This window comes from Papaver somniferum, chromosome 11, assembly GCF_003573695.1.
Source record: "Papaver somniferum cultivar HN1 chromosome 11, ASM357369v1, whole genome shotgun sequence".
Lineage (NCBI taxonomy): Eukaryota > Viridiplantae > Streptophyta > Magnoliopsida > Ranunculales > Papaveraceae > Papaver > Papaver somniferum.
Genome location: NC_039368.1, coordinates 102,700,709 through 102,713,827, shown reverse-complemented (window position 1 = coordinate 102,713,827; position 13,119 = coordinate 102,700,709). Strand labels below are relative to the sequence as shown.

Below are 13,119 nucleotides of genomic sequence, written 5' to 3'. Positions count from 1 at the left end.
TTCGTTAACCCTGCAATTTTATTAACCCTAAATTAGCTTTGTTCGCAAATAAGAAGGAAAATTTCAATCCATCTTTCCCATTTGAGGAATCAAAATGTTGGGTTTTCTTTGTGAATCCTGCGTTGACCTAGGAGTTAGACTATCCGTCTCAACCAAGTGCAGCTTGCTTTCATTTACGAAATGTTAAACTCAATTTGAAGTCCTCAGTTAATCGCTGTAGCTACATTTGTGTGCTGACGCTCCTTAGATTTTGTTGGGTATTGCATAAAACTGATGTAGTAGTTATCTTCTGTAGATTTCCCAGCTTCAGCAATCACATTGTGAACTTGCGTCTTTCACTTGGAGAAGGAAATGGGTAACAAGCCTGTAAAGGAAGAAGTGCAAAGGAAGGAAGAGATTCTAGTGAAGGTGGTTCCTCCTCTTGACAAAACATATGTTCGATGGCTTGCACGAGATCTTGAAAGGATTCATGGATTCACTCCAAAGAATCCACAGGCAATTGAACCACCCCAACATTATATTGAGTACATGCGTCATAGTGGATGGTTGGACTTAAACCTGGATGATCCTGACCTTGCCCACCTGTTCAAGTGAGAGAACTCGTGTTACATTTTCTTTTAATGCAACAATGTCGTTGGTTTTTGTTTTAAGGTCGCCAATCTTTGTACGATATACTCTCTAGGTTGCGAAGTGTGATATATTCTCTAGGTTGCGAAGTATTTGTATTACAGGCTCTGTAATCATTATCCAACTTACGGAGTATAAAATAGTTTGCTACTTAGTTGCGAAATGGTGTTTATACCGGTGGTGGCGACTTTGACTTTTCTTTATCACTGGTAAGATAATCTGATGATGGTGATTTTTCATGTCCATGAATACTGTACTATCTTACTGCAAATCTGCAAATCTGTAAATGCTAGCTAGTACATCTTTTGCATCCAAATATCTTACTGCAAATCTGCGAACCCGTAGTGTTCTTATTGCCCGGGTTCCCGTGTTCAATTTGGTTCTGCTTCTAGATTGTATCAACGAACACCATAACCAGATGGCAGATGTCTGGTTGATGTAAGCAACAACAAGGATAGAACAAACAATTCAGAAAGGGAAAAAAAATTGACATAATAAATTACTATTAAATTCATTTGTTCATTCACTCAAAAAGAAAATAGAAAAAGAAGATAAAAACCGGGGAAATGTCCCGCCATGTATTTTATTTCCGGGAACCAGTTGTCCTAAAACTCTCTAGAATAGAGCAGAATACAACATGGACATAACTCTCTTAGAGCCCTTCCAAATGACCCAGATAGATATTCTTCAAGTTATAACTTAAATAGCTGAGAAATACTCTTTACTAAGCTTGGTGTCTGGCTTCATTGTCTTTTCCCCAGGCTTCCATCCAGCTGGGCATACCTCATCTGGGTTGTCTTGAACATATTGCAGAGCCTGAACAAGGACATTCGAAATAAAAACATCTTTAGCAATGGGACATCAATATGTAAACAAAGTAATAATCTACACATAGGCTCCTTATTATTGATTTACCTGAAGAGTTCTCATTGTCTCATCAACGCTTCGGCCAATGGCAAGATTGTTAATAGTGGAGTGTTGAATAATTCCTTCCTTATCAATAATGAAAAGACCCCTCAATGCAATACCCTGTTTGTGTAGAAAGATTTAGTTCTAAAGATAGAAGGCTGGATGCCAAGTCTCAGAACCTATCTACTTAAACACATACACGGGCAATGGTAATAATATGAAAACCATGACTTTTCCACAGCTGTAATAGGTCATGATCTCCACTCGGTAAATATGGAAACCCTTTGTTGGCAATCATACTTTACACAGATCATGAAGTACTTTCTTTAGTCTTAACCATTGAAGCTTTTCAACAAAGCAAAACTTGCTACTAGGAAGATTAAGTGGACAATTGCATGAACAAAGATTCGTAAAGCACCATACCTGATCAGCAATAAGCACATCATAAGCTTTTGAAATGGATTTCGTCACATCGGAAACCAATGGATAGTTTAGATCACCAAGTCCACCTGACTTACGATCCGTTTGCACCCATGCAAGGTGAGAGAACTATACAACAAAGGTCAAATATGAATTAGAATACCAAGCCTGTATGAGAAATTCGACATTAAAACGAGGGTGTTTGGCAGAGAGACATCATCAATGCTTTAAATATAGAAGATAAATACTTACAACACTATCTACGGAAACACCCAAGATTTCTGTGTCTAGTTTCTCAAACTCAGCATGTCGGTCACTGAATGCAGTGATCTCTGCATAACAAACAGAAGGATCAAAGTAAACTCATATGCAGTTATATATTTTACCTTCAAAAACTGAACTTCTTTGATATGCCGACTTACCAGTAGGGCAAACGAATGTAAAATCCAATGGGTAGAAAAAGAGAATCACGTATTTCTTTCCAATGTAGTCAGATAGCTTGACCTGTGAGACCAGATCATCAAATTAAAATAAGTATCTTCTTGACCACTAGTTTAAACTTATTTTGCCAAATGTTAACTCTGAGGACTTCTTCACACTTCTTTCCAGTATAACAGTATATATAGCATACCTTGATGAACTCTTGATCGAAAACTGCTTCAGCTTCAAAATCTGGTGCCTTATTCCCAACTAGAGGAAGTTCCCCAGCGCTCTGGACAGATCAAAAACAGCCAAAATCATATTTAGAGACAGAGATGACTTGAATTAAAAAACACTAGAACTTGCAACTGGTAATACTTAAATAGATAACCAACAGTCCAACATACAAAAAAAAGAAAGAAATGAATGAATACAGAAACTTATCTATGCATTTTAGTTTGTGTTTCTGAAGAGAGATGTTTTTCTTCTTCTCTATGCATGCCAGTCATTTGAAAGTATTCACGAGCAAGTAATTCTATCAGTGAACACTCTAAAACCTAACCGTGAAGGGTTACATAATTTGATGCTTTTGTACTTGACTAATAATTTGGATCAGAGAAACCAGCTCATGATATTTAGTGTTAGAATAATTATAAGAAAATTAAGTAACTTATCAGATGTTTTATCTGGTTTGACACCTACACTAGAAGCAGGCAGTTGACATGCCTTAGGTTGGAGGGATTACATAGCTGTGTAAGATTGAATTTACAAAGACAAATCAGAATATCCTGCATGGTATAAATGTGGCCACAACAAATCGGCAAGTGATAATAGAATAGATGTCCTTAGAATACATCATTGAAGCTCTACATTATTCAATTATCAGCCCAATAAAAGGTATCTCATATATGTTAAACCGTTGTTTACTATTACTGAACACAGAAAACCTTGAGCCTCTTTTACCCTTAGAGAACCTAGATAACCTAGTTACATTGGAACAAATTAGTCACTCTGACTCATTTAAGAAACCTTTGCACTTTTCGAACACCAAGTTACACCTTAATATAACAATGTCATCATTTCTAATTAGCTAATAAATCTGAACAAAAAAAACGTAAAATTTCAGAAATGCAAATAACCCAACTAAATGGACAACAAAACACAAAACCAAAGAGCCAAACCCTAAATAAAACATACATTTATACTAAAAAAACTCTCAAACCCTTCGAATTGAATTTTACTTACAGCTTTAACGACTAAGCTCCTTTTAGATTGGTTGGTGGAGATTGAACGAGAAGCACGAGACTGGAATGAGTTTCTAAGACCATTAAAGCTCTTAGGAACATTTAGGGTTTGTGAGAATGGAAGTGAAGAAGTTAAAGATGCCATTGGTTTAGGGAATTTGATAGAACTAGGGTTTGATGAGATAACAGTTGAAGAAGCTGAGCAAGCCATGGTGTGACGAATGGCGAGAGAACTCACTTTCTGTCTACCTACTGGTGCTTGACTCTATCTTTATCTATCAGGATGTCTTTGTGAGGTAAAGCGAACAGATATAAAGAAACTGCGTGGATAAGTCTGGGAGGGTTGTTGGCCCTGGTTTTCACCAGCTCCACAGATTTAGGACTATTGGGTTTTTTATGTAATTAACTTATTTATCAAGGGTGTTTTGGTCATGAAAGTTGAGGTTATTAAGGGTGTTTTGGTCATGAAAGTTGAGGTTGGTAAAATTCATAGGAGCAGTGGGTGACTGAGGCTAACCCCTATGGACTAGATTGAGCTGCTAGATTGGCCAAAAAGTGTTGCAAATCAAGAAAAAAGTGTGGGAAAAAAGTTAATACTACTTCTGTACTTCTCTCTCCTAGCAAGTGCTCGCAGTTCAACTAGCAGCGAGATTGAACCGCTGAATGATTCAACGCTCAAAAAGTGCTCCCAGTGCTGAATGGTTCAGCGTTCACAAAAATCACACGGATCACAAAAATCATAAAATTTGATATGATGGCTGAAATTTAAAGCGCTGAATGATTCAGTGCTCAAAAAGTGGTCCCAACGCTGAATGGTTCAGCGCTCACAAAAATCACAAAATTTGATATGATGGCTGAAATTTAAAGCGTTGAACCAAACAGTGGTCCCAAATGACGTGGACTGCTAATCTGGCTGCTAAATTAGCAATACCATATAACTTAGGAGGTTGCCCTTGCTGGCGTGGATGGCCAATCTAGCTGCTAGATTAGAAGACCATAGGGGTTAGCCTAAGGGCAATTCCTATGGCAATGGCCAAATCCATTTTTTTTAGCCAGGTGGATGGCCAAACTGGCTTTTCCACTATGGTAAAGCACTGGGCGGTTTATCATCAAGCGCCCGTTCTTGTGACATACGCTGGCGTTGGTAGGAAAAGCGCATGCGTTGAAACTAAGAACTCTGGCGTTGAAAATACAAACTCTGGCTTTGGTCCTATGGACGCGTGCGTGATAAACAAAAATGCCAACGTTCATATCTCCAACGGCCATAATTTCAACGTCTATATTTGCAAAACTATAAATTCCTTCAACTGATTTCATTTTCAGTCACACCACTACTATTTCCTTCTTCTAAAACTCTTCTAAATCAAAAAAAAATTGATACAATATGAGCGGCATTTTAAAAAAAGAGGTCAATACTGTAAAGAAGAGAAGAGATCGAAGAAATGAACCGGCACCGCGGCCTGCCACAGGTGTAGATTTTCTCAAAATCGGGAAGCAGAGTTTGTTGCGCCGAGTGTCATTGTTGGTCCATCATTAATCCAAGGTCATGTGTCGAGGAATCAAGATCGGTCTGATAATTATTTTAGAATGAGTGGTGGATTTTCAGACTTAAAGGATATTTATGAAGTTTTACCCCCTCAAGTCCGAGAAAAGGTTGACAGATATCCCTGGCGTGCGCTTTAAAGTGTGAAGCCTAGAAGACACAACAAAAAAATTCCGACAACGGTGGTAGAAAGTTAAAAGGCGAGGGTACCCAAATATACCTCAAGCTAAAACTTTTTCTACCTATAAGTCCTTTCTCCAAAAGTGATTGTCTATGGACTGAGTCGAGACAATACAACTAATCGGTTCACACTTCGTGTGATCGTCTATGGATACGAGATCGAGACAATACAACAACGAAGTATATTTACTTGATATAAAGGTTCGGACTTAACCAAACACAATAGGATTGCTTATCAAGTAAATAGGAATTAACGTTTGTGTAATTTACTTTAATTATAATAAAACAATTATAATGCAGAAAATAAAAGTAAATGACACAGCAAGATTTTGTTAATGAGGAAACCGCAAATGCAGAAAAACCCCGGGACCTAGTCCAGAATTGAATACTCTCAGGATTAAGCCGCTACACAAAATTACACCTAACTTCGTATAGTTGAGACCAAGTACCTAACTCTATAGTATACCTAGTTCCGTCTGTATTCCCACGCCTTCGACTTGTGAATAAGTCACGTACTTGAAACAATCCCTTTGGTTACTATTCCAAACAGTAAAGGAACAAGAAATCTGTTTGGTATCAACTCTATTCAACCAAGTGATATGAGTCAGACAAAGGCTCTTCCGTTTATCTCAACATAAACTCCTTCGTCGGGTCTAGATCTATCTTATGTTCAATAACCCAAAGGTAATCGGTTAAGATTAAGCAAACAACACCTTTAATCTGAAGAATCGTGTTGATGCCGATCTACTCAATTAATCAATCCAATCTACCACAAGGATTATTAATTGGATCCTCTTTTCCCAAACAAGTATTGTGTACACCGAAGATTATAAAACCTAAGTCAGATCTTCAATATCTTCTCTGTCTTCAAATCTTCTTAAATCTTCAATAAACACCTGCACGCAATCACTTGAATCTCTTGTGATCAATCACGCACAGAACGGAGTCTGTTAACAATGGATTATCACAAGATCGTCTTTAGAACTAACAATAGTCTAAAGATCCCTGTCGAAATTCTGAACTAGTTTGAGTGAATCTTATATCAGAAGAGAAGATTCTAAAGAATAAATAAACTAGGTGCAATCATATTTCAACCACCGTTAGTCAATCAAATCAATCGAAAACAAAGATAAACCATAATTATCTAGTTTCCCACCAACGGGTCGTGCTAGAGCTTTTCAATCCCAAAGAAGATTTTAAAATGAGCGGCCGTAAGATATTTCACCTAATTATATTACTCTCCTCTCCGATAGGCGGCTACACCAGTAACAAAGACAAAAGAGGAAGTCTGTTGTTACGAAGGATTAGTTTTCTAGAAGGGCAAACTTCGTGTATTTATAGACAAGGAAGTTTGGACACCGAGGAATTTCCAAAACCGAAAATATTCTCAAGATATTCATCAATGCACAGATTCGGTTTTCATAATTCCTGGAAATGCTCTGTCCAAAAATACAATCGAAATCTCTCGGAAAATCTAATTAGTAAATGCACATTACTAATTCCATAATTTCCCTACAAAGTTAAATTAATAACCTTAATTAAAATATTCTTAACTTATTTATGTTTCGATCCTGGGATTCTCTTCCCTTAACCTTTAAGGAATATCTTTGAACAATTATAGAAATAGACATTCACGGCACGTGTTCAAAGTTTGTCGACATCTTTACTTTGTAAGTTCTCTTTCACACTTACAACCTTGAAACCGATTTGCCACACTTCCAAAAAAATTTAGAATTGGTTCATCTGACTTTCAAGAACTATGTGATTGATCAAACCAACATTCAATCACAATCATGGGTTTACAGTTCTACCAAAACAAGTTTTGGTTCTACCTCCATGTGAGTACTACGCATAGTCACACTAGCTTCCCAAAGATTCGGTTGACTAGGTACTATGATCGGTTCCCCACCTATATATATGGTATTAAACTCATATATGTTGCACATGTCCATAGGATCGGTTCCTCTTTCTGCTATAAACCTTGTTGCACCCCATACAAGGATCGGTTCCCTATTGCACTGCACCCCTTAGGTTCGGTTCCCTTTCCCTCACTAGGAACGGTTCCCTACCCCCTACAAGGATCGATTCCCTTTCCCCAACAAGGATCGGTTCCCTTTCCCCAAGGCACATACAATCCGATCATACCAGGTGATTACTTAAGATTGGTTTTACTAATAAAAGTTATACCAATACAAAAGTCAGGACTTTGTGAATAGTTCTACCAAGAACACAACAAGTTGTGAGCAGTTATACTCTATCACACATATTCGTTGTTCATAAGATATGCAATGAATAACAAAACCAAAAACTCCCGGCAATTTCCTTTTCGGTCCACAAACAAGTTTATGAACTTACTTCCTTAGAACACATGTAAACATTGTTCCCTATGATGAAATCCTCACCTTATACCCATACATAATCACAATAACATTCAAATGATTATGGCGATGTATTATCTACAAAGTTTAATGGTTAAACAATAAACCTCGTATTGTATTCCTTAATACTATGTCTATATAGAGTTCAAACATGCTTCGCGGTTATGTTTTCAATATGCACGACTTGAAAGATACGTTAGGGAATGAAACAGTTCAAGTCAAATATCACTAACCTCAAGTGGAAGGATGATTGTCGTCGTTGTAGCTCCATGCTTCTTCACATCTTCAAGACTTCGCAATACTTGTAATGTCTCATATCCTAATACTTTCAAGCTAACCTTTACGAAGTTTAACTCTAGTACATAATCAAGCGACTCTTAACATGAGTTTTGATTCACTAAAATATGACAACCAAACTTGACATACCAACGCTTGGTGGGTTCAACCGAGCAATGCTCTAACAATATCCCCCTTTGCCAATTTTAGTGACAAAACTCTTACATCATATGGATAAACAAATTACAAGAATTCATTACATTCCGCTTGATTCTCAATTCAACGGCACAGTAAAACTGCTTACATTCAATCCTTGAAAATGTCATTGTTAAAACTATAATAAGAAAGCTATTACTCCTCCTAAGGAAGATAGGTATATATTCAAGCCGCACGTCTTTGTTATACCAATCAATATGACATGTTACTCCCCCCTAGTCCGTGCTTTCACTCTTTCGTTAGATATAACATTCAAGCACCAATGTTCTTTTCCTTAGCGATACCAATTAATATAAAATCAATGCAAGTATCACTTGTTTACTCCATATATTTCTTCCCCTTTTTGTCAAAAAAATGACAAAGAAACGAAAAAATAAAGGACAACACGAAAAGAATCTTACAAATCTCAGAATAGACTTGCAAACCTGTAGAGTTAGGCACGATGGTTCCACACATCACGTTCTGATAACCAATATCAAAACCGAAACTACAAGTAGTCTTATTTTGATATGTTACCAAGGAAATAATTGCCCGAAACAATTTTTCCATTTAGTTTAGCAAACCAAAAACAACTAATCACATTAGTACCTTTGCTAAACCGATTGTTCAAGAACAACCGCTTAATTCGATAAGACCAAAATAAAAATAAACTCCATTTTTCTCATCAGGTTCTAATTATCCATAAACTTGGACCTTTCAATTTCAAACAAACCAAATACTAGGTTAATTAACTAGCATTTCGTTGTTTAGGCATTCGATTAGACTTGAATAACCGAAACCTCACTTTGATAAGACAAACTAAGATCAGAATTAACTTAATTTCTTATCCGGAATCAAATTGTACTAAACAACTCATCCCGTACACATATTATTTCGTTAAGCCATAAATAATTCATACAAACCAATATAAACCAACTTGCAAAATTATTCACCTCAACCGGAAGCAATTGAATCAACATAGACATTAAAAGCACTGCAATTGCACCGTAATTTTGTAAGCCTAAACCAAATACCAAAGGTTTTTCTTAACCGGAACCAATTGAATCACACACATCAATTGTACCGAAATTTTGTAAGACTAAACCATTAAAACTATACAAAAGCAATCTAACAATAGTTTTTCTTAACCGGAACCAATTGAATCACACACACACACATCAATTGTACCGAAGTTTTGTAAGCCTAAACGATTGATACCACACAATAAAGCAAGATAACAATAGTTTTTCTTAACAGTAACCAATTGAAACACATATCCACACACACACCATGGAATAAATATCAATTGAACCTAAATTTCGTTAAGCAAAAGCAACAAATATATATAATATAAACTTTGGCTTTTCTTAAACAGGAAAACAATTAACTAACAAGATTGTTACCTCAAATTTCGTATCCACTTCTCCAATATGATAGCATCTTCGTCCAGGGAGAATTGATATCGAAATATCTCCACGTTGTCATCCTTATGCGTAAACAAAAGAATAACAACACACCTCAACCTTTACCAGAGAAAGGTTGAAAACCGGTTTTAACCATTGCAAGCAAAAGTTGAAAACCGTTGAAACACATATGTTTTTATGCTAAATTAAAACCGATTCAACATATTGTGACTTTTTCACATATTGTTTCCATTAGAACCCCTCATAATCCTTTGATAAAGCCTACTTGCTAGGGCTAGAACTTAATCCCGCTAAATCAAAAAGTCACCCAAACCATGAGGGTTCACCATATATGAGATCGAATATTAAGGTAGTAAAACCGAAAACAAACATCCCATAAATCACTTTGCAATACACTGTAAATATTCAACATAAAATCAAGTATTGAAATTACCTCAATCTTGTAGGAAATTGAATTATCAAAACAACGCAAAAAGAATGAGGTCATTCCGAGTTCGGACGAAGAAGTTATGGGCAAAACAGTTTTACACTTCTTCGTAAGGGGACCTCTCACTAGGATCGGTTCCCTTCCATGACATGGTACTAGGATCGGTTCCCATGAGGGTACTAGGATCGGTTCCCATGAGAGTACTTGTGACAAATCACAACACTCAACTGTTTTCGATATAACTTTTGCATACGATGTCCGAATTCAGTGATTTTTGGCTCATTTTGACCAAAAAAGCAAGAGCTACACATATATGATCAGTAGATATCAACATCATAAAATAAAAATTACCGTTTCTATCAAAAGCTCAAATATAGATAGATAAAATCTCCCTAAAGATTTTAATTAGTCATATAATAATCGAGAGATCATGTGCTCAGTTTTTCATGTGCTTCCTCACCTTTAAAAAGATTGAGCACTAAGGTGAGCATTCACATTCTAGCACAACTAGGTTGTGTTAAGTTGATCCTTGTCTTGTTCGTCACAAGTGACTAATACCGAATCATCATTGTTGACCTCTTTCTTGGTTTGTTTTCTCTTGTTCCATCTCTTGTTTTTCTTCTTTGACTTGTGATGAAGAGTGTCATTATCACAACCTTTACTAGTACAAGAGATTTCAGACATAATGTATTTCTTTAGTCTTTCAAGAAGACTCTTGTAATTATTGTACCAACAATTAATAGCTGAGAGTCATTCTTGTGACTAACTTTTGGTCCCTTCTTGGCTATGGAGGACTTAGGGACCCATTTAGAGTTGGATTTCGCAGGAGCGGCTTTATCCTTCATACCATTAGGATAATTGTCCTTTTGAACATTTTGCGAATCACCCTTTCTCCAATTTGGAACATCAGATCTTGTTTTTGCATTTAAAAATTCATCTCTCTTTCTATAATTTGGCCTTTTATGAAATGACCTTGTCGAGTGATATACAAAATTTGAACTATCATTATAATAATCCTTTTGCCTAAATTTAGGACAATACCGATCTGAGTTCTTATGAGGAGAAAACTTAGCCAATTCGTTTGATACACTAGAAAGTGCATCTTGCATCTTACGAACTTTGCATCCCCATTGCAAGTGTCCTTTATGACCACAATAAAAACAATGCTTAGTATAAATATACGAAGTATGAGTTTTAATGTTACTTCTTTGTGGATCCTCTTGCATTTGAGAATGATGAGTTTCTTCTTCTTCTTCTGATCCTTGTTCAACGTTGTTGCTTTCTTGACATTAGAAAGAAGCACTCTCTTTGATTGCTGCTGGTTGAACATTATTCTTAGGCTTGACAGACTTTTCTTCTTTACAAGAAATAAGAACATCGTTGTCATCAGTGGACGCCTCTGATTGAGAAGAATTTGTATCTTTAACAAATTTTACCTCTTTGCTAATATTTGAAGCATTTATTCCCTTATAGCCCAATCCTCGTATATCACGATGATTTCTACTTGCTTCTAACATTGAGGTTAAATTATTTGAGCCGGCGTTGAAATTTTTAAGGTCCAAAATTTCTTCTTCCAACATCTTGATTTTATCAAGAGCACTTGCTAGATCAGCCTCAGGGCGTTTTTCTCAGGAGAGATATTCACCTTCTTTCTCTTCAAAAATCTTTTGTTGAGAGTTAATCCTTGCATCGGATTCAGCAAGTTTTTCTTCAAGACCCTGTATTTTTTGAGAAGTATCTTCCCTAAACTTATTGCGATCTTGATGCATTATTTCAAATTCAATTTTCATTGCTTTAGAAACATTCTGATTTTCCTCAAATACCTTTTTGTAAATAAGCAATTGTTGTGAGGATTCTTCTTCCAACAAGTTATGCTTTTCATTGAGATTTTCAAACTTTAAAGTTAAATCTCGTTCTCTTTCAAGTGCTGAAAGAAGTTCAGAAGAACTGAAAAGAAATTATTTGCTCAATTTCTTTAGTTCAGATGTTTTTACACTTGATCTTCCATCAGAAATCTCAAGTATAAAACTCAAAAAATTCTCATTATCAAATAGATAATTTTCAAAGTCTGAATCATTGATTTCGAATACAAGGCTTAACTTAGTCTCGTCTAGAGGATATTCAGACTTATTCTCAGACGAGCAAGTAGAACTTAACGAAGAAGCTTCTTTTAAGCATTTCTTAAAATCAAAACCTTCTTGCGATACGCTAAATGAGTCTTTCTTTAGTTTTCGCTCTCGCTTAACTTTACTTTGACCCATATCTTATAGGTTGGATTGCATCAAACACAGGTTGTTAGATCTTTTTCGTGTTTTCCTGCTCTGATACCAATTGAAAAGGCGAGGGTACCCAAATATACCTCAAGCTAAAACTTTTCCTACCTATAATTGCTTTCTCCGAAAGTGATTGTCCATGAACTGAGTCGAGAAAATACAACTAATCGGTTCACACTTCGTGCGATCGTGTATGGATACGAGATCGAGACAATACAACAACGAAGCATGTTTACTTGATATAAAGGTTCGGACTTAACCAAACACAATAGGATTGCTTATCAAGTAAATGGGAATTAACGTTTGTGTAATTTACTTTAATTATAATAAAACAATTATAATGTGTAAAATAAAAGTAAATGACACAACAAGATTTTGTTAACGAGGAAAACGAGAATGAAAAAAAACCCCGGGACCTAATCCAGAATTGAATACTCTCAGGATTAAGCCGCTACACAAAATTACACCTAACTTCGTATAGTTGAGACCAAGTACCTAACTCTATAGTATACCTAGTTCCGTCTATATTCCCACGCCTCCGACTTGTGAAAAAGTCACGTACTTGGAACAATCCCTTTGGTTCGTATTCAAATAGTAAAGGAACAAGAAATATGTTTGGTATCAACTCTATTCAACCAAGTGATATGAGTCAGACAAAGGCTCTTTCGTTTATCTCAACATAAACTCCTTCGTCGGGTCTAGATCTATCTTATGTTCAATCACCCAAAGGTAATCGGTTAAGATTAAGCCAACAACATTTTTAATCCGAAGAATCGTGTTGATGCCGATCTACTCAATTAATC

The 13,119-nt window shown here is 36.2% G+C and overlaps 2 protein-coding genes across 2 annotated transcripts; one reads left to right on the top strand and one right to left on the bottom strand.

Moving 5' to 3' along the window:
- Window positions 1-296: 296 nt before the first annotated feature.
- On the top strand, window positions 297-872 carry LOC113322963. Its single transcript, XM_026571171.1, has one exon. It carries the CDS (start codon window positions 352-354, stop codon window positions 592-594), a length of 243 nt encoding a protein of 80 aa, XP_026426956.1. The 5' UTR covers window positions 297-351; the 3' UTR covers window positions 595-872.
- A 226-nt stretch (window positions 873-1,098) lies between these two features.
- Window positions 1,099-3,970, bottom strand: LOC113322705 (2-Cys peroxiredoxin BAS1, chloroplastic-like). Its single transcript, XM_026570846.1, has 7 exons — window positions 3,622-3,970; window positions 2,588-2,668; window positions 2,379-2,460; window positions 2,209-2,288; window positions 1,960-2,085; window positions 1,543-1,656; window positions 1,099-1,443 (listed from the first exon to the last, which is right to left on the bottom strand). The coding sequence occupies exons 1-7, from the start codon at window positions 3,829-3,831 to the stop codon at window positions 1,327-1,329; spliced, it is 810 nt and encodes a 269-aa protein (XP_026426631.1). The 5' UTR covers window positions 3,832-3,970; the 3' UTR covers window positions 1,099-1,326.
- Window positions 3,971-13,119: the final 9,149 nt, after the last annotated feature.